The following is a 22,097-nucleotide window of genomic DNA, read 5'->3' as shown; positions in this document are numbered from 1 at the left end:
AAGAATGCTACGCTCCTAAGTAAGCAAATGAAGCAAACGAAGAATGCTAATTAGAATGCTTGATAAGAATGCACTAAGGCTACTAAGAATGCTACAATGCTAAGTATGAAGGCTAAGTAAGCAGCTAAGGAGGACTGATTAATAAGTATGAGGGCTAATTAAGCTAAGTAAGAGGGCTAAATAGGAGGGCTAGCTAATTAGTAGTGAGTAGGAAGGTAAATGCTAACAAAGTCGCTAGGTAAGAAAGCTAATTAAGATAATTAGAGTGACAGTGGTTCTCCAACAGTCGGTCCCCAAGGTCCTTCAAGTGGTCCACAATCTAGCTCCCAAAAAAGACCCTTTAAGGGGGCATGAGGGTCAGTTTGAGACCCGAGAACATCTATAGGTGAGAACCGGTCAGTTAATGAGCCCCTCGTTCACTGTCTGCAGAATTTGCTTTATCTGGAGGACGTACCGAACGAGATGTTCTGCAGTGAAGCTACCCAGCCAGCATGCTCATGAGGGGCTCACATGGGCTTAGGTGGGCTCCAGGTGGGCTCCAGGTGGGCTCCAGGTGGGCATGGGCTCTGAGTGGGTTTGTACATGTGTTTTTATCCAGACTCAGTCGGGCTTCCAAAATGGGCCCCAACGTTACAACCCACCTTAACCTCAGGTGGGTCCCTTCTAGGCACCGTATGCAGTGTACAGCCCAGATGGGGCCTACGTTTAACCCCTTCTGGCCCAATCACTGACCCTGGTGGGCGTCCATATGTGGGACCAATAGACAAAGCTACCCGACAGACGGTTCTTTAATCAATTCTGTAGAAGAACCTTCAAATTGGTGCAGAACCTCGAGTGAAGGTTCCTTAGTTCTTACAAATGAGCTTCCCTGTTGTGTTCTTTTGCTAAGGCTATGTATGCGCGAATGGGCTGGACGTGGGCCAAAGCGGGGGGCTACGGAGAATCAACAGCCGGCTTTGAAATGGCCTGCAGGGTGAAACCAAGGCAAAGTCATTTGTCTGGGGCTCACGAGGAAAATGCTTGTGTGCTGCTGTAATTATTTTCCAACTGCTGTATTAAATGGTGTGTGTCTGCATGTCTGTGCGCCTGTGTGTGTGTGTGTGTGTGTGTGTGTGTGTGTTAATGTCTTAATGCCAGCCTCTCTCTAAACGCCTGCTCACGGTTTTAAACAAATGTCTGAAACAGCTTTAAAGGGATAGTTCAACCAAAAGTCAGATCTGCACAGCTTGCCCTCTTACCTCAAGTGTAGTCAATCAGCCAAGAAGGTTTGTTGTCTGACATCTGCTTCTTTAGTTTTGCGCTACAGCTACGAAGCTAATGTAGCTAATGTAGCTAACAAGCAATAGAATTCTATGGTCACCGATTAGCACGGTGCTACATCTAGGCCTAAATCATTACGCTCTGTGCACTTTTTTGTATGTGGGGTCGTACAGTGGTGACTGTAGTCTATAAACATGCTGAAACATTTGGTACAGGATACAGGTCCACTACTACAGGTCAGAAGTAGAGTCTGCAAGTGACCTCTTCACCAAGTGAAATGACCTCATCAAAGAGGGGTGCCTGTATTCAAAGGGTAAACACCCTTATTGCTTAATTACGTTTGGCGAATTCATTAACACGCAGATTCACTTACTTTTTCTAGCCTGCACCGTGGATGTTTACTCGATGTGCTCGGTAAGAGACTTTTTTGATAAGAGAGTTATTCGTTTAGTTAATCCAGGTAATTCATGCAAATGAAGGGGATGAGGGTAATTAATGTTCTTAAAATAAATAAATTAATAATATCAGACAAAATAAACACCATTGTCCAGATGTGAGATCCTTTAGCTAACTAAGCTCTTGTATCCTTGGCTTTCATTACCTGTTAGCTGTCACACCAGCACGTCTCGGCCGACTGACTGCATCTGAGGCCCAGAAGAAGCCGAGCCAACCTGACTGTTGGCCGAACCACGACTCTAAACTCTCGCCAGCCTTTGCGGGGACATGTGCAGTATAGTGAACGCCTGAAGCAGAAACAGCAGCAGAAATGACCAGCCCAGTCCAGACCCACCACCAAAGAGAAAACGAGCAAGAAGAAAGCTGGAACACACCCACGGCAACCTTCTCCACAAAGTGGTCCAGTCAGGTTACCAACTAGCCAGGACTGAGTGGCTTTAGGCCCGGGTCCCTTCAGAAGGCCCTCAGATTAGACCTGCATGAGCCAACAGAAACACTGCCTGACTGATTGAGCTTTAGACGAACAAATAGAATTACTGACCACAGGGTGGAAATACTGACCGAAACACACACTCTGACTGACAGAAACACCGCCCACCCATCCAAACACCCCCCACCCTCCTCCCCACCCTCCTTCGACCGCCGGCCAGCAAATCCACTGTAGGGCCTGAGAAGTCTTTGGTGTCTGACGTTTGCGCTAGCGCTACGAGGCTAATGTAGCTAACAAGCAATAGAACTCTATGGTCACCGATTAGCACTGTGCTACATCTAGGCCACATAAATTATCACGTATGTGGGTACTGCCATCGTACGATGCAATGGGGACGCAATAAGGTAAAATTACTGACCACATGGTGGAAATACTGAGCGAAACCCCCCAGCCGGCCCGTCCAAACACCCCCCCCAACAGCCGACCAGCAAAACCACTGATGGGCCTTCCATCGCTGTAGTGTTTTTCAGGTGGAGAGCTATTCCTGAGTGAGAATGGGCGGGCAAGTGACATTCCCTCACTCGTTCTCAGCCTGATTCACTGACCTGATACTGACCGCTACTCCTCAGTCCCTTCCTATATTCTGTCTCTATCAATCTATCAATCTCTCTCTCTCTCTTTAGGCTCTAAGGGTAGAAGAGAAGTGTGGAGTGCAGAGAGCGTGACTGAGGGGGCTGTGAGGGGGCCTCTACAGTGGGTTTCAGCTGCGTCCTCAGAGCTGTCTGACAAGCCAGACGTCTCGTTTGTGGAGCGGTGGGGTTAATGACAGGGTGACTGGATCGAGAGCCAGGGCGAGAGAGCGCGAGTGAAAGCAAGAGAGAGAGAGAGTGTAAGTGAGAGAGAAAGAGAGAGAGACAAACCCTTTATTAGTCAGAACACAATGAAGTCGTGTGTGTGTGTGTGTGTGTGTGTGTATACATATATGGTGGGTGCTGCTCAAATCCTAAATTACAAATATCCATCCAGTGCCCATTGGCCTAAAGCTTGCCTTGTGTTTGGACCATGGATTGGACCATGAATAATGAAAAAAATGTCTTTAGCCAATCAGAATTCATCCCAATACTGGCACTGGACATCAAGAGAAGATAGAAAATGCTCCTCTGGTTCACCCTTATCTACTGATGTTGGCCTCCACCATGCATCAGACCAAACCTGGCAAAACATCTGAGCCACTCAGGCAACAACCAAACTGTGGCGGCCAGACGACTGGGTCAGAACATCTCCAAAACATCAGTGGTCAGTACCTCCCATAGGTGCTCCAAGAAGAGACAACCAGTGAATGGGCAGCAGGGTCATGCTCATGGATGCTTACTGATGCTCATGGACCTGCTGCTAGCATTAGTCTTGGTGCCAGATGCGGTCTTGAGGACTTCAGAGGTCATGCCTTGAATGGTCAGATCAAGGAACAAGGGGGATCTACTCAGAATTAGGCACTATTAAGGTATCTCCAGTAGCTGGGTCTACTGATGTTGGCCTCAGACCATCAGACCATCAGGCCAAACCTGCACTACTGTAAAACCACCCACCAATCTTATGGACCTCAAGAACTTCAAGGCCTCCTATTATGGACATAAGCAGTTCTGGGAAAGGAGGGAAGGCAAAGCAGGAAAAGTCAAGATGGAGAAGAAGAAGGCCTCAAGCTGACTGAGGACCACCACACCAGCTTAGAGCAAGCGGAGGCACGGCGAGCTTCAGCACGTCCATTTGATATACTGTCCTGGACATCACCCTGTTGAAGAAGCGATGCTTTCAGTTTTACAGCTCCCTCGACTGAGCTAAATCCCGCGCTAACGGCGTCTGGAACGTATGGATGGAAACGAAGCGTGGCTTTAGGACAATGAGCACCACTGTGAAGTGCTTCAAGTGGTCCTGCAGACCATCCCCACTGATCAAGGCCGGTCAAAGCCGGTCGTCCTGTAATATAAACAACTACGCTACTGTGCAAAAGTCAGAGAGTTTTGGTCCATCTTTCTTCACCTTCTCTGAGAAGACAACTCGAAACTCTGGGTCTGAAAAGTGGACATGGAGCTGATCGAGAAGCTTTTCCTGAGAAGAGCAATCAGACTAAAGAACATCTGGTCAAATCCAGCTGCTGAAGCTGCGGGTGGTTTGAAAACAATGGACCCACAACCTCCAGACCTCATCATCATTGAATGTGTTCAGGATGGTGCGAAGGAGAAAGTGCTCTACCTTCCAACTCATCTCAGAAGAATTGGATGGAGCACCATCATCCATCATTCTAGAGAACACAGTTCCTCCACTGCTTCACAGCTCAATGCTGGGGGCTTCATACACCTCTAGCCCACGCCTGGCATTAGGCACGAGGGCCAATAGGTTCATCAGGTTTATCTGGTCTAGAGAGTCCTATTCTTTTGGCAGTACTTCTCTACCATGGACTATACAAGCTGTGTGTGTGTGCATTTGCACATCTGTCTCAGCAATGGTTGCAACTTAAAAAAGTAGCTGTGGTGTCCACAAATATTTGGACATACAGTGTATTTGATCTTCTTGGTGATTAAATACAGGAAGGGTTGTCTCTGAGTTTTGCACAGTACCACACATTAGAAGGAGACCTAAGGACCATTTGGAGGTCTTGCTGAATATGACCAAGCTGGATCTGATCCAAATACTAATGCGATTGCTGATAGATTTGCTATAACTGACGTAATTTTTAATCTTGTAGGGGTCACGTGATCGTCAGCAGTAGCTGAGTCTGGGTCTTAACCTGGCCAGGTACAGTAGGGCAGGGAAGTCATGGGGAGGGGCCAGAACTGGTTTCTACCTGGCCAGGTAGAATCAGGGGAGGGGCCGGAACTCAGGGGGGAGGAGACAGCGCTGACTCACCTACACATGTCTTGCCGTCGGAGTGCAGAGCGAACTTCATGTGGCAGGAGCATCGTGGCCCATGTTCCGTTTCCTCACAGACGTGCTGACAGCCTCCGTTACCGTAGTTACACGTCACTGGGAAAGTCATGGGTTAAAAAAAAATAAGCAGTCAAGCGTGAGTTACTGTGCTAAACAGCAGCACCAGTAGTTTATCAGTCCTATACAAGCATACCCTCATCATCATCATCAGAGTGACATCATTTAAGTGTGGGAGTGTGCATGACATAAGCTCCACCCCCTTCCAGCCTGCTTTATTCTGGGGCTCCTGGTTGAGGCTAAAGCTGAAGCCCACCATCCCCTCTTTTCCAACTGCCGCTGGAGGAAAGCGCCAGGCACCCATCTCCGACCAACATCGCTTTAACAGTGATGATGAAGAGAGCGCCTCCATCTATCCTCCAGGAGAGACAACGGCCAATTGTGCTCTCTCCGACTCCGGCTGCTGATGGCAAATACTGAAGCTCAGAAAGTGCCAAACTGCAGGTCAGTCAATTGTGCCGAGACCCCGACTTGGGGACTTTTGGGGCCCCAACTAAGGCGCTGTTCGAATCCCGGTCATGCTGCTAGCCATCGGCAGCTGAAGCCCAGAGGGTGCACAATTGGCCTTGCTCTCTCCAGGGTGGGTAGATGGCGCTCTCACCCACACATCGCCCCTTTAGGTGCGTTGGTTGGTTGCCCAGTGATTGCTTGTTTTTTTTTGGGGGGTTGGGGTATGTATGGATTGGCGGCCCAAACTGGGGAGAATAAATATAATAAATTCATGCATTTTTAACACTCCAATGCTTATTACTCACTAAGGTGTATTACTCAATAACTACAGGGACTTCTGTACAAACTGGCAGGGCCGATCCCTGGTAACAGAAGTAATAGAAGAACTTTCGGCCCCCCGGTGGTCCATTTGCTTTTTAAGGGGCTAAACACAGAGACACACTTCTATTACCTCTGAACTGAAGTGCCTAATGCAGATCTTACGGAGTATTTATCCCCCAAACTCCCCGAATTTCCTGGCCTGCCCGGCTCTAACAGCCTTAATAACAGCGTGTCACTGAAACTGTCGGTGGTGAGGAATGCAGTCTGCTGGGCTGCGGAAGCTGTGGACTCACGTTTGCAGTCTCGGTTGTTCTTGGTGAGCTGGAAGCCTGGTCTGCACTCGCAGGCGATGCCTCGAGGAACCTCTCTGCAGATGTGAGCGCAGCCGTGGTTCTTATCCATACAGCTCGGGCCTTCTTTAGTGCCGTTGATGCGCACTGTGGGGAAAAGGCAGAGACAGAGATTGCGTTATTAAGAGAGAATGAGAACGAGAGCGAGGCAGAGTTACTTCACCAACTAAGGCCGGTTCTGCTGGGTTTGGACTTGACCAGCCAGGCTTAGATACATGTTCCAGCTAACTGAGGCTCTAATCCACCTGTTTAGAGGACAAAGCCTCGTATCTGAGAGTCGGGGGAACCGTCTTAGCAGGGTTCTCCACTGTTTTCGGGCTCGTTTAGTAGACTGGCTCATCCAGGTTTGCTTGCTCTGGCTTTCAGTCGAACTCAGCATGTCGCTAAACTCGCAACTACACCAGGCTTTGGTTTTCAGAGCATTACCTCACCAATCAGTGAGCTCCTACAGCACCCCCCCCCAACCCTGTGGCTCTCTTAAATGCACATAAGGGGGTGAGCTTATTGGCTGTTGACTAGATACAGACCCCGAACAGAAACATCAGACAGTCTCAGCCCAGTCAGAATCCATGGACCCGACCTGCCTTGTGTCCACGGTCAGTGCTGGTGGAGGGGGTGGCCTAATGAAGTGGCCATAGCTGACCCATCTTCTAAGGGCTGTGCACCAGAGAGAGAGAGAGTGAGAATGCGAATGCAAGAGTGAGAGAGCGAGAGAGGCCTGGAGGCTGAAATACAGCACAGGAACGGGAGTGTGTGATGTCAGACTGTATTACATTTACTACAAAATTCCTTCCATTGCCTCAAAAATAAAGAGATGGGTCGAGAGAGGGAGGGAAAGAGCGAGAGAGAGAGAGAGAGAGAGAGAGAGAGTGTTTAAGAGAGTTACACTCTGATATCAATATCAGGGCGAGCTACAGATGAATTCTGCGATGACCTAACCCCATTTAAAGCGACAGTCCGGGGAAACACTGATCAGCCCAGACATGCTTGATTAGATTAGCTTCTGCAGTTTCGCGTCCGTGGGCCATCAGGCTAATGTAGCTAACAAGCAATATGCACCAGTTAGCATCGTTCACTGTTCACGCTTATAGATGACTGCAGGCTAATTGGTGGTTGGTGGGGTATAAGCTTCTCCGGCTTGTTAGCGACATTAGCCTCGTAGCTCGCTGGGGAAAGGCAGCAGCCTTGCAGAGTCCCTGCTTTCCTCTGACGGACTGACCCCGGTCATCGCAGTCCTGCTAATCCGTGTTTTAATAGTAAAAGAAGACCCGCGGCACCCAGCTGACTCCATATCCCATGGTGCATCTGTGTCAATAGATCCCCCACAGCATGCCAGACCTGATTAGCAGTGGGGAACAATCCACGGAGACCATGTTGAGCTTAGGTTCACATTAAAAGGGACACTGTGTAAGTGTGAGTGTGTCCGACTTACAGCCATAACATTAAGACCATCGAGGAATGAAGTGAATGACATTGATTATCTGGTTCCAAAGACATCTGTCCAAGGGGTTCGGATCTATATATTAGGCAGCAGGTGAACGATCAGTTCTGGAAGCAGGTAAAATGAGAAGGAAAGCGTAAGGATCCGAGATCCTGGGTCTAGACTGGGTCAGAACGTCTCCAAAACGTCAGGTAGGTGTTTTAGGGGGGTTCTGGTGTGCAGTGGTCAGTACCTATACCAAACGTGCTGCAAGGATGGACAACCGGTGAACCAGCAAGAGGGCCCCAAGGCTCACCCATGCTCATGGACGCCAGCTTCAGTCGTGGTGCCAGATGAGGTAATCGATATTTGCGGTGGAATGTCGGACGTGACATACTGCTGGGCACCAGTGCCGTCCCATGCAAGGAGGTTACCTCCCAGGCTCTCCCTCTGCAGGGGGCTTCCCCTCCCACACCCCTTTCCCGTTGCAGGAAGGGGCTGACTCACTCGTGGACTTGTGGAGTGACAGTACTGAACGCTTTGGTTTCAATTAGTAACTCGCAGCCTTTCACATCTGCCTCCATCGCCTTGATTAATTATATCCTCTTGTTTTCCACTTCCTCTGCCAAAGGCAAAATCATGCTAGTGTGTTTTTTTGGGAGCTGACGTCTGGGAGAACTTTCCAGTACCCCTCTTTCTCTCGTTTTCCCCCCTCATTTCTCTCGCTCCCTCGCTCCCTCGCTCTCAGGCGTAGCTGGGTGAGGACGATATGTAAATGTTTATGGTCATGCTATAGTTTCACAACCACCTTGACCATCTGATCCACTTATTTTTTTAAAAAAGGCTCAGGCCAGACTGCTGGGCTAGCTTACTGACCGACTGCTGGACTGTTGAAGTGTCTGATGATGAATTTCTGTGGCTTAAACTGAGTTATTTGGGCTACAATAAGATTCAGGCTGCATTTCTGTCGAGTACTGGCTGAATTTGTTGGGCTACCGTCGGGATCAGACCGAATTCTGATGGGCTAGAGCTGGATGTAGAAATAGCTCTTTAGGCTACAGTCGCATTCAGACAGAACTGATCTGGAATTCGGATCAGTCGGATCAGACAGAGTTTAGCCGGGCTAGTTGGATTTAGACAGAATTCATCTGGACCACAATCAGATTACATTAGAATTTTTCTACAGTCAAATTGCACAGACTTCAGTCGCCTACAGTCAGACTGGGCAGGTTGAGATGGATTAGACAGAGTTGTGTTGGGCTGCAGTTGGAATCAGAACTGGATTCAGAATTTCTTTAGGCGACAGTCAGTCAGGATCAGACAGAACTTTGTTGGACTAATCGGGTTCAGACAGAACTTTGTTGGACTAATCAGGATGAGACAGAACTTTGTTGGACTACAGTCGGGTTCAGACAGAATTTCTTTGGCTACAGTCGGGTTCAGGCAGAACTTTGCTGGACAAATGAGGATCAGACAGAACTTTGTTGGACTAATCAGGTTCAGACAGAACTTTGTTGGACTAGTCAGGATCAGACAGAATTTCATTGGCTACAGTTGGGTTCAGGCAGAACTTTGTCGGACTAATTAGGATCAGACAGAACTTTGTTGGACTAGTCGGATTCAGGCAGAACTTTGTTGGACTAATCAGGATCAGATAGAACTTTGTTGGACTAATCAGGATCAGACAGAACTTTGTTGGACTAATTAGGATCAAATAGAACTTTGTTGGACTAGTCAGGTTCAGACAGAACTTTGTTGGACTAATTAGGATCAAATAGAACTTTGTTGGACTAGTCAGGTTCAGACAGAACTTTGTTGACTACAAACGGGTTCAGGCAGAACTTTGTTGGACTAGTCAGGGTCAGACAGAACCATAAACGGGTTCAGGCAGAATGTGGTGGAGCTGCATTTGAATTCAGATAGAATTTTGTTAGGCTACACCCTGTGTTGAGGGGCTACAACTGGACCGATACATCAAGCTCTAAGCCCGAACAGTCTGAACTGAATCTAAATAAATACAGAAAGTAAATATGATATTACATGCACATAAAATCCAATCCAGTATCTGACTCTCTGTGCCCTCATAGATGGTACTGAACAGTGGCAGGGAGCGGATTCGTTCAGAATGGGAAAAGCTGAGGCAGGGAATAGAAAAACCAGGCCTAAAAACCCACAGGCTCATTCCTCCAACCTCAAGAAGCAAAACTCACACCATTAAAGGCGAAGCTCTGTAACGGCCTCATATCGCTTTCCCCTCCCGCACCTCAAGGGGTCCTCTCTACCCTGATACTGTAGACGTATTCATCACGTCTGGGTTTGGCTCGGGGTCAGAACCCGGGCTCTGGGTCTCTCCGAAGAGCCATAAAAGGGCCGAAGTGCTGATGGGACAGCTCTTTCTATCTGGGCCGAGGTCTATTAGCCCACACTCTGCGGTCGACCTTAAACGGGCTGCCAGAAACCTCCCGGTTTTATCGTTACGGCAGTTATTACAGGCACTCGCGGGACCCTGCCTTCAAGAAAAGCGCTGCCAAATGATCGGAAACAGAGGTGGAGGGAATGAAAGTAAATATGACACGATGCGTCGGAAAAGTGATGGGAAAGCGATTTGAGGGAGATCTGTCCAGAAAAAAAGGGACGGTAGGAGGTACGTGCTAACACCCTCGCTCCCCTGCAAGTCACAGGCCTATAAAACAAGCTTATGTGTAGGGCAGTAAAAATACGCCCAGGCGCGTCGGTGACAGCTGGTGTGGAGTGAAAGCTCTGACTCTGAAGCTCTCTTAACGTAGAAGAAGTTTAAGAAGCTTCATAAAAACCCTGAAAGAGAGATCTTCGATAGACGGCGTCCTTCTGGTGCTACATGGAACCATCTACCAAAGCATTTGCAGTCTGAAGAACCCTTCTGAGCATCCAAATGGTTCTTCTAGTTGACATGTCGAGCCGTAGAGAACCTGCATTTGCTAAAGAACTTCTAAAAAACCCATATCTAAGAGTCTATGGGCATCATTTAGGCTTCAGGATGGCTGCTACTGCTTCACATTGGCTTCAGGGTTTGGAAAAAGGCCTTTCTACCATCTGCTGAGGTTGTGGTGACACCAGAGCTCATCGCTGTGATTTCAACAGCATCTGTAAATCCGCAGAGCAGCCATGCGACAAGTGCTATGTTGCAATATTATGCCACAAAACAGGAACCAGGCATAAACCTCTAAGCCAAAAGGGCCTGAAATGGGTTTTCTGACTCTCAACAATGGTAAAACCCTTTCTGGTGCTTCTTAGAAACATCTACAGAAGACTTTCCAGCAATCTGAAGGACGCTTTTAAGCATTCAAATGTTTTTCTGAGCTGTCATGATTATATACCATTACCTCAGCAGATGGTAAAAAGGCCTTTTTCCAAACCATACAACCAAAGCTTCACCTGGCTGCACTCCAGGGCCATCATTTACCATAGTAGCAGCCATCCTGAGGCCTGAATTTGGCTCATATACCCTTAAAAAGAGGTTCCTCAGAGGTTCTTTAGCATTTGGATGCTTAAAAGCATTCTTCAGTTTGCTGGAAAACCTGTTGAGGATGGTTTTATGTAGCACCAGACAGTCAGAGAACCTGTATCAGGCCCTCTTTGCTTAGAGTTTCATGTCTGGTTCCTGAGGCGTAACATAGCACTTGCTAAAGAACCTCTGAAGAACCCCTTTTTAAGGGTAGAGGAGACAAATTCAGGCTTCAGGATGGCTGCTACTATAGTAAATGGTGGCTTTGGAGTACTCTGAGTCGTCATGTCTATACAGAGCTTTTGTATTTGCTGAAGAACCTCTGAAGAACCCCTTTTAGAGGTATATAGGCATCACTCAGGCTTCGAGGTGGCTGCTTCTCTGGTAAATGGTGGCCCTGGAGTACAGCGAGGTGAAGCTTGGACTTGCATTGGTTGTATGGTTTGGGAAAGGCCTTTTTACCATCTGCTGAGGTTGTGGTGACACCGGAGCTCATTGTTGTGATTTCAACAGCATCTGCAAATCCACAAAGCAGCCATACGACAAGTGCTATGTTACGCCTCAGAAACCAGACATGAAACTCTAAGCAAAGAGGGCCTGATACAGGTTCTCTGACTGTCTGGTGCTACATAAAACCATCCTCAACAGGTCTTCCAGCAATCTGAAGGACGCTTTTAAGCATCCAAATGCTAAAGAACCTCTGAAGAACCCCTTTTTAAGGGTATATGAGACAAATTCAGGCCTCAGGATGGCTGCTACTATTGTAAATAGGGGCCCTGGAGTGCAGCGAGGTGAAGCTTGGACTTGCATTGGTTGTATGGTTTGGAAAAAGGCCTTTTTACCATCTGCTGAGGTTGTGGTGACACCGGAGTTCATCGCTGTGATTTCAACAGCATCTGCAAATCCGCAGAGCAGCCATACGACAAGTGCTATGTTGCAATATTATGCCACAAAACAGGAACCAGGCATAAACCTCTAAGCCAAAAGGGCCTGAAATGGGTTTTCTGACTCTCAACAATGGTAAAACCCTTTCTGGTGCTTCTTAGAAACATCTACAGAAGACTTTCCAGCAATCTGAAGGACGCTTTTAAGCATTCAAATGTTTTTCTGAGCTGTCATGATTATATACCATTACCTCAGCAGATGGTAAAAAGGCCTTTTTCCAAACCATACAACCAAAGCTTCACCTGGCTGCACTCCAGGGCCATCATTTACCATAGTAGCAGCCATCCTGAGGCCTGAATTTGGCTCATATACCCTTAAAAAGAGGTTCCTCAGAGGTTCTTTAGCATTTGGATGCTTAAAAGCATTCTTCAGTTTGCTGGAAAACCTGTTGAGGATGGTTTTATGTAGCACCAGACAGTCAGAGAACCTGTATCAGGCCCTCTTTGCTTAGAGTTTCATGTCTGGTTCCTGAGGCGTAACATAGCACTTGCTAAAGAACCTCTGAAGAACCCCTTTTTAAGGGTAGAGGAGACAAATTCAGGCTTCAGGATGGCTGCTACTATGTTAAATGGTGGCTTTGGAGTACTTTGAGTCGTCATGTCTATACAGAGCTTTTGTATTTGCTGAAGAACCTCTGAAGAACCCCTTTTAGAGGTATATAGGCATCACTCAGGCTTCGAGGTGGCTGCTTCTCTGGTAAATGGTGGCCCTGGAGTACAGCGAGGTGAAGCTTGGACTTGCATTGGTTGTATGGTTTGGGAAAGGCCTTTTTACCATCTGCTGAGGTTGTGGTGACACCGGAGCTCATTGTTGTGATTTCAACAGCATCTGCAAATCCACAGAGCAGCCATACGACAAGTGCTATGTTACGCCTCAGAAACCAGACATGAAACTCTAAGCAAAGAGGGCCTGATACAGGTTCTCTGACTGTCTGGTGCTACATAAAACCATCCTCAACAGGTCTTCCAGCAATCTGAAGGACGCTTTTAAGCATCCAAATGCTAAAGAACCTCTGAAGAACCCCTTTTTAAGGGTATATGAGACAAATTCAGGCCTCAGGATGGCTGCTACTACGGTAAATAGGGGCCCTGGAGTGCAGCGAGGTGAAGCTTGGACTTGCATTGGTTGTATGGTTTGGAAAAAGGCCTTTTTACCATCTGCTGAGGTTGTGGTGACACCGGAGTTCATCGCTGATTTCAACAGCATCTGCAAATCCGCAGAGCAGCCATATGACAAGTGCTATGTTGCAATATTATGCCACAAAACAGGAACCAGGCATGAAACAGCTGAGCCAGTGTTGTGCTCATGACCGTGGAGGAGAATCGTCCATATTTCTTTCACAGCCTGCCCGAGGCACCCGGCGTATTTTCATCAGGAAGAGATAAGCCTGAACACAAAAGTAATATCAGAGATATCAAAGCCATCGCTGGAGGAACTGCTGGAATTCCAAGACCTTGCATACGGATCTCCTGGCCAAGGATAACAGAAAGCTGACGTGCGAGCGGCAATCCGACACCAGCTCCCTCAGCGGAGCCTCCGGTTTCGCCGCAACACCTTTTTGCAACAGTAAAGAAACTAAAAAGCCCTGCTGATTGGCGGGAGGTTGGCGTGCGACGGCCTCTTTGCTCGCGCTCTCTGATCCGGAGCAGCTCTGTTTTCCTTTTCCTTCCTTGTCCCACGGCCAGTCACAGAGTGACTGTAACACAAACCATTCGCAAATTAAACAAGCAACACCTATTCATCCTCTTTGAGGAGCGCTTGCACAACCTAGTGTGACTGCTGGGTGATGGGACACACACTGCGCTGGGCAGTTGCGTCACTTGCAGAACAGCTACGGCATAGACACCCATTCAAAAGAGCCCATGTGTTACAGCATCTACATGTGGTTGAAGCATCTACCAATGCTTTTGAGACTGTTATACAGGAGTAGAAACAGTGTTCTCTGGAAGGATGGTCGGTGGTCCATCAAATTTCACTTCTGAGATGAGAGTTGGGGATGACGTGGGGTAGTGGACGTCCAGTCTGGGATCTTGACCTTGCTAACGCTCTTGTCGCTGAATACAATCAAATCCTCACAGCTATGCTCCTCCAAAATCTAGTAGAAAGCCTTCTTCTCTGGACAGTAGAGAGAGATATTACAACAAAAGCAGGAGAAACTCTTTTAATAGCCTTGATTTCAGAAGAAACAATGAATAAACAGGTGTCCAAAAACTTTTGTCAATTTATCTAAATCAAAAACAGTGCAACGTATTGAATAACAAGCTTTCGCAACGAACTGTGCCACTAATTCATTGCAATTGAAATACTTCAGCAAGTCAGTAATGACTCTAAAGACATCTAGGGGTGTCCTTAGAAGCTCCCAGGCCTCAGCGTCTACATTTACTACTGCTGATCCTTCAAGCCCCGTCTCAGCGGTCCTTTTCCTGCAGCGCATACAGCCACCGAGCCACCAGACGATTATACGAGCATTCCTTCCGTTTAGCCTCGAATAATGAAGCACTAAAACTTTTAACAAGTTGATATAAAAGCCAGGGAGCGAGTGGAAACCAGGAACGGGAGCGGCCGAGCGACGGACGTCGAGGCGCGGAGCAAGCGGAGGCGCTGAAATGCTCTCCGAACTTCTCCCAACCACAAAAACAGATCCGATGGATTGCTAACAGGTGCTCCTCAAGCTAAACGCCGTGTAATCAGAGATGAGGAACAGCTAGAGTGTAAAACGTCAGGGTGAGGGTGAAGAACACACTGGAAAAAACAATGGAGGACACTGGAGCAGCTCCAGGCTTAGGAACTTGGCTCGGTGGCTGTTTGCGCTGCAGGAAGAGGAGCGCTGAGACGGGGCTTGAAGGATCAGCAGTAGTAAATGTAGACGCTGAGGCCTGGGAGCTTCTAAGGACACCCCTAGATGTCTTTAGAGTCATTACTGACTTGCTGATGTATTTAAATTGCAATGAATTAGTGGCACAGTTCGTTGGGAAAGCTTGTTATTCAATACGTTGCATTGTTTTTGATTTAGATAAATTGACAAAAGTTTTGGGACACCTGTTCATCATTCATTGTTTCTTCTGAAATCAAGGCTATTATGAGAGTTTCTCCTGCTTCTGTTAGAGTATCTCTCTCTACTGTCCAGGGAAGAAGGCTTTCTACTAGATTTTGGAGGAGCACAGTTTAGGGATTTGATTGTATTCAGCAACAAGAGCGTTAGCAAGGTCAAGATGTTGGATGACTGGACGTTCACCACCCCACGTCATCCCCAACTCCCCAACTCTCATCTCAAAAGTGAAATTTGATGGACCATCAACCTTCCTCTGAAAAATGGAGGTGCTAGTAAGGGTCTGCTGCCCCAAGAGGACCATTGAATTGAGTGGACCTGAATTTGTAAAGAAATGCAGTTCGTGAAAGGTCAGAGCAGGGAACTGCGTAGCTGACCATCCAGCGCTGGCGGATAGTCAGAAATGTGATCAGAAATCAATCATTAAATAAATGCTAAACCGTCAATCTGACCATCACTAATGTTTAACTGGTGTGAATCAGGAGAGGGACGCTGGTTAGCGTTAGCTTAGCTAGCAGGGTAACAGTCCGTAAAAGCTAACTCAAGCCTGTCCCCACTTCCAAACGTCTAGACGAGGACGACTCGAGCGTCTGGTGTCTAAAGCATGGTTTTGGATCTGTAGCCGCTCGCTAAGCTAACCTTAGCTTAGCTAGCTCAGACAGCCCTCTGACCACCGACACGAGTGATGACCATAAAAACTGGCGTCGGAGAGCGAAGTGGAGCGACTGGTGTTTGAAGCCGCTGGTTCTGCTGGGTTGACACTCATAGCCGGCTAGCTAGGCCTAGATAAGTTAGCTAGCCGGCTAAAAACACCACAGTACAGGCCGTGTTCCAGCTAACTGAGGCCTGCTTAGAGGATAAAGCCTGAGAGTCGAGAACCCAGAGAGTCGGGGGAACCGTCTTAGCAGGGTTCTCCACTGGTTTCGGGCTCATTTAGAAAACCGGCTCATCCAGGTTTGCACAGAAATCAGACAAATCAGACGGTCGTCATTTTGACCCTAGATCAGAAGCTGTCCAACCTAGTTCAGATATGGCGTGTGTGTGTGTGTGTGTGTGTGTGTGTGTGTGTGAGCAGCGTGTGAAAGGGCTGGAGTTTGAGAGACTGAAGGATCTTGTTTGCTGTAGATTAAAGCAGCTGGGGGGTAAATACTGTAGGGGGGTAGGGGGTAAGGGGGTTGGGGGTAAATAGAGTGGGGTGGGGGGATGGAGGATGGGGGTTTGGGTGGAACAGCAGCGTTCTGCCACCATATGTAATGAATTTTATTGTATTTAATCACAGAAATTCCTTCCACTGCCTCGGAATAAAATATCCACAAATCTGGACAACATGCATCCAGACACACTCACACGGAGAGAGGCTGCAGGCCTACAGCTACAATAAAGCAGTATAGGAAAACTGTGTGTGTGTGTGTGTGCGCGTAAGAGAGAGAGAGAGAGAAAGAATAGGCAAGGAACTTGTTGGCTTAAATATAAAGCAGTGTTGCACTTGTGTGTGTGTGTGTGTGTATATATATATATATATATATAAAAACACATCAGTCAGCCATAACATTAGAACCACCTGCCTAACACTAAGTAGGTTCCCCTTGTGCCTCCACAACAGATCTGACCTGAAGGCATGGACTCCACAAGACCTCTGAAGGCGTCCTGCTGTGGTATCTGGACCTCCATGAGCTTCAGTCAGCCTTAGGAGCCCATGACCCTTTTGCAAAATTCACCGGCTGTCCTTTCTTGGAGCACTTTTGGTAGGTACTGTCCCCTGCATGCCAAGAACAACCCACAAGACCTGCCAGACCCAGTCGTCTAGAACATCACAGGTTGGTTCTTGTCAAAGTGTCTCAGGTTCTACGCTTGCCCATTTGTCCAGCTCCATCATCCCCATCACCTTCACGAACTGACTGTTCACTCGCTGCCTGATATGTAGATCCCATCTCTTGAGAGTATATGTATGTGTATATCTGGAGATATATGTATATGTGTATGTATTTATTTACACACATATATATATATATATATATATGTATATATATATATATTCTCTGTCATAGGAAAACCTCTCCATGATTTGCCATTTTGGAGCATTTCTATTGGTCCATTCATCAGGAAATTTAGACACACATATTCAAATAATCTTAAAAAGGGGGAAATAATAAACTGGAAATACAAGGTTTTTACGAGTGGTGATATGTTCTTACGGACATGCATTTTTACATATGTACACCTATATCTGTGTGTGTGTGTATAGAGGGGGCTTGTGTGTGTGTGCTCAGGTAAGTTATATGTCCAGTGAGACCTGGGGTAGAGAGGCCCATCACCTCTCCTGGAAACAAATGTGACTTTGAGGTGAAGGAAGCAGGTGTGTGTGTGTATGTGTGTGTGTGTGTGTGTGTGTGTGTGTGTGTGTGTGTGTGTGTGTGTGAAAGTGTGTGTGTGTGGGGTTCAGATTCCTGAGTAAATATTTCCCGCAGCGCCGTGCGGGGGGACAGCAGCGGGGTTCACATGCCTCTAACAGCCACTCTTACACTGCGCCAGAACAGAGAGCGCCCGGTCATTAAGAACGATACACTAAACCAATCAGGTTCCTGGAATCCGTCGCTACGGCAATGAGAGATTCCTGACATCACCGTCACTAAGGGCTGCAGATGTTTGTTTTTTTGCGGATCTGAATAGAACCAAGTGAAGAACCAAGCTCTGCAGAACTACTGCTCAGAACACACCTACAGACCTCAGGCTTCAGTCACCTGACTGAGAAGAACCACTGAGAGGAACCACTGAGAGGAACCACTGAGAGGAATCAAGACTCCAGGGGAGAACCTCTAACTCAAAAAGAAGGAACCCCCTAGGAGCATGAGAAGAACCACTGAGCAAAATCAAGACTCAGAGGCACTTCTCTAAGAACAAGAACAAGTATTACTAAGAGGAACCAAGTCCCAAAAAGAGAACCTCTAATGAACAAATCAGTAGAGAACCAAGACTCAAAGGAGAACCTCTCAAATATCACAAACAGACCCACAAAGAGGAAGCAAGACCCAAAAGGAGAACCTCCTAAACAAGAACCAATAAGAGGAGAACCTCTCAAAGGAAAACCAATAAGAGGAACCAATACTCAAAAGCAGAACCTCTCAAATGAGGAACCGATAAGAGGAGAACCTCTCAAAGGAAGAACCGATTAAAAAAAAACAAGACTCAAAAGGAGAACCTCTCAAAGGAAGAACCAATAAGAGGAACCAAGACTCAGGACGCTGGGGTTTGTTCTAGCATGTCTGGGATCTTCGCCGTCCTCGTCCTCGCTGGTCGACCACATTTGGAGGAAGAGGACAAATGGTTCCTTGTGAGGACAAAAGCAAGAAGACACAATAAACTGGAGCGCCCTCGCGTCCGCGCGCTCTGGCCTCCAGTGGAGGTGGGACAGAGTTCAGCAGATTGGCTGGTTATGGGAGAAGGTGTCGGAGAGGGAGCACTTCGCCTAACCTGACAGCCCATCTCCTCACGCCAGCACCCAGGCTGCTGCCAAGACTCAGACACACGGCAGTGACACACACTTCCGGCACTCGGGTCCCTGCAGCGGCGCATTCCAGCCTGGTTACGCTGCAGCTGAGGTCCAGCCAGAGGTTCAGCCTCAGCCTCGCCAGCGTATGGATGGTCTTCAAGATCTATAATGATGGCAATAAACAGTAAAGCTGAATCAGATTCATTCCTTTATTTCCAGAACCCAAACCCAGAGCTTCAGGGAAACCTAGTAGATCATCCTCACTTAGTACGAGTACCGCCGTTATTTACTGTTTATTAATCAAATATTAATTGATTCATATGGGCCGATTAGCTCGATGTGCTTGATGGAAATTTGTAGTTTTATATTTAAACCATCATCATTTCATATCTGGACTAGTACTGTATCTAGACCACACTGAGAAAACGCCAGCTCATCAACATAGTTCAAGCTGAGTTTATTATTATTTATATATTATTATTATTGTTATTATTATTGTTATCATTATTATTCAAAAGAACTGTGAATACAGTCTCCATAAAAACTGAACCCAGAATATATATATATATATATATATATATATATATATATATATATATATACACACACACACATTTTTTTATTTATATATTTATTTTAATATTTATTTATTTAATATTTAATGGTTGATACCCTTTTCTCATCCTTCCTTTTTACATTTGTATTTATTTATTTAATTATTATTATTTGTCATTATTTGCTATATTTTTTTTAAATGGAATTAGACTCATTTTCATAAGGTAACAATATGTAAATTTGTCTCCACTCTTATTGGTTGGACGGTTTTCCTTTGATTTCTAGTAAGACTGTAGAGATCTTCCTCAAACATCACAAAGTGATCAAAGGGAAGAATTGTCAGGATCCAAACACGCTTTCTATGTTTTGGGTTTTGTAATTATTTAGCTATTTTTATATTACTTATTATATTTATTGATGCATTTAATTGTTCATTTCCTTTTATCACCCTTCCTTTTTGCCTTTTTATTTATTTAATATTATTTATATATAATTTTATTTACTTTCTTTTTTCACTTTTATTTATTTATTTATTTATTTATTTATTTTTATCATTTCTATTTATTTTTAAGAATGCAATTACATGCATTTTGTCTGATACTCGTCCCTATTCTTATTGTTTGAAGGTTTTTGTAAAAAAAAAGAGAGAATAAAATTCTAATAATAATTATATTTTTTCAATAAAAAACAAACAAAAAAAAACTGAATACATTATTGGGGAGATTTTTTGCCAAAAAAAATCCTTTAAAAGTGACAGAGCTGTGAACACCATGCCAAGCATCGAACCCTGACCTCTACCACAACACAGTTTCCTTAGTAATCTGAAAAAAGCGACGTACTGAATTTACTGCGGCCTAATACGCATCACTTCCTCCTCGCACGACTACTGGCAAGCCAGAGGAAAACTGCGCGAGGAAGTTGTACGTTGATGTAATAATATATTACATGTCATCCATGTGGAAACGAGGCCGTACTGGAATCAGGTAAATGAAATACATCACCCCTCCCTCATAACCCCACCATCGCCCGACCCCCCTCCACTGTACCGGCTCTGTCTTCCTCGGCCCGGGCGAGGGAAGGAGGGGAGGATCTGTGGTGGATTTACGGCTGTTCTAACCTCCCTGTCCAAGAGGTTTTAATCTGGGAGCAATAAAGCTGATATTAACAAGATATATGGGAGATTAACAGAGGCGTTTATCAGCCCGGTTCCATCGGGACAAAGAGGGCGAGCGAGAGACAGCGAGAGAGAGAGAGAGAGAGAGAGGGAGAGAGAGAGAGAGAGAGAGAGAGAGAGGGAGAGAGAGGGAGAGAGAGGGAGAGAGAGGGAAACAGCGAAACACAATAATGGCTTTGCCTCTTTGAGCATCGCAGGGGCAGCGTTTGAAACATCCGATCCAGCTGGTCGAAAGACTTGAATAACACGGCCCTTATGAAAGGCAAACACTGGCGGTTCAGCCAGGCCAGACAGATCTCCAGAGGTCCTGGAGAGGCTGGGAGAGGAGCCTGGCTGCTGTGTGTTTGCAATAACGTGACAGAAGTAAAAGCAAGGCTGCACAATAGACATGCGCCCTGGACCAGAAGAGCTGAAGATGTACGATTCTACGACCTAAGACATTCTGGAGGAACACCAGGACATTCTGGAGACACACTAAGACATTCTGGAGGAACACCAGGACATTCTGGAGACACACTAAGACATTCTCGAGGAACACCAGGACATTCTGGAGACACACTAAGAGATTCTCAAGGAACACCAGGACATTGTGGAGAAACACTAAGACATTCTGGAGACACACCAGGACATTCTGGAGAAACACTAAGACATTCTGGAGACACACCAGGATATTCTGGAGACACACCAGGACATTCTGGAGAAACACTAAGACATTCTGGAGACACACCAGGACATTCTAGAGACACACCAGGACATTCTGGAGAAACACTAAGACATTCTGGAGACACACCAGGACATTCTGGAGACATACCAGGACATTCTGGAGAAACACGAAGACATTCTGGAGACACACCAGGACATTCTGGACAAACACTAAGACATTCTGGAGAAACACTAAGACATTCTGGAGACACACCAGGACATTCTGGACAAACACTAAGACATTCTGGAGAAACACTAAGACATTCTGGAGACACACCAGGACATTCTGGACAAACACTAAGACATTCTGGAGACACACCAGGACATTCTGGAGAAACACTAAGACATTCTGGAGAAACATCAGGACATTCTGGAGAAACACTAAGACATTCTGGAGACATACCAGGACATTCTGGAGAAACATCAGGACATTCTGGACAAACACTAAGACATTCTGGAGAAACATCAGGACATTCTGGAGAAACACCAGGACATTCTGGAGGAACGCTATTCACATGAACACCAGCAACTCAAACCTTTCATTTGAAACAAGATGCTCAGACACTGAAGCATCATGGGAAACCCAAAGGGTCACATAAGGTCCAACAGGGGAGGGGAATCCGTCCGTCTGGTACTACAAAGGACCATCCACCATGTAGATGAACCAAACACGACAGCAGTGAAGGAGGCTGGGTGTGGCCACTCACCTTTGGGCCGCTGGATGCAGGTGTGTTGGTTATCGGACAGGAAGAAGCCCTCTTTGCAGCGACACTCGTAACTCCCCATCATGTTCACACACACCTGCTGGCAGCCTCCATTGCCTTCCGAACACTCGTCCACGTCTGAAAAAGCAGAGAAAGAGAGAAAGAGAAGGAGATTAATTGAGGATGGGGTTGTAGGCGCCTCCTGCGTCGTAATTAACAACAGTTAAATAGGCCCTAAAATAGAGCCCAGTGGGATCCCGCAAGATATGTTCAATCAAAAGGTTACCAAAGCAATTCCCTGCAGCTTCTGCATGAGGATTAATAC

The 22,097-nt window shown here is 46.5% G+C and overlaps 1 protein-coding gene across 2 annotated transcripts in view; it reads right to left on the bottom strand.

Moving 5' to 3' along the window:
• The window catches only part of scube3 (signal peptide, CUB domain, EGF-like 3), a 116,138-nt gene that overhangs the window by 38,632 nt on the left and 55,409 nt on the right, over positions 1–22,097 (bottom strand). For both annotated transcript variants that reach the window (XM_072656547.1, XM_072656546.1), the window contains exons 4-6: positions 21,776–21,910; positions 6,193–6,336; positions 5,051–5,167 (exon numbers count right to left, since the gene is read on the bottom strand). In XM_072656547.1, the coding sequence (XP_072512648.1) occupies positions 5,051–5,167; positions 6,193–6,336; positions 21,776–21,910 (396 nt within the window). The remainder of the gene's footprint in view (positions 1–5,050; positions 5,168–6,192; positions 6,337–21,775; positions 21,911–22,097) is intronic.

Source organism: Salminus brasiliensis, chromosome 14, assembly GCF_030463535.1.
Source record: "Salminus brasiliensis chromosome 14, fSalBra1.hap2, whole genome shotgun sequence".
Lineage (NCBI taxonomy): Eukaryota > Metazoa > Chordata > Actinopteri > Characiformes > Bryconidae > Salminus > Salminus brasiliensis.
Note: the sequence above shows the minus strand (reverse complement) of the source record. Positions and strands in the feature narration are given on the sequence as shown.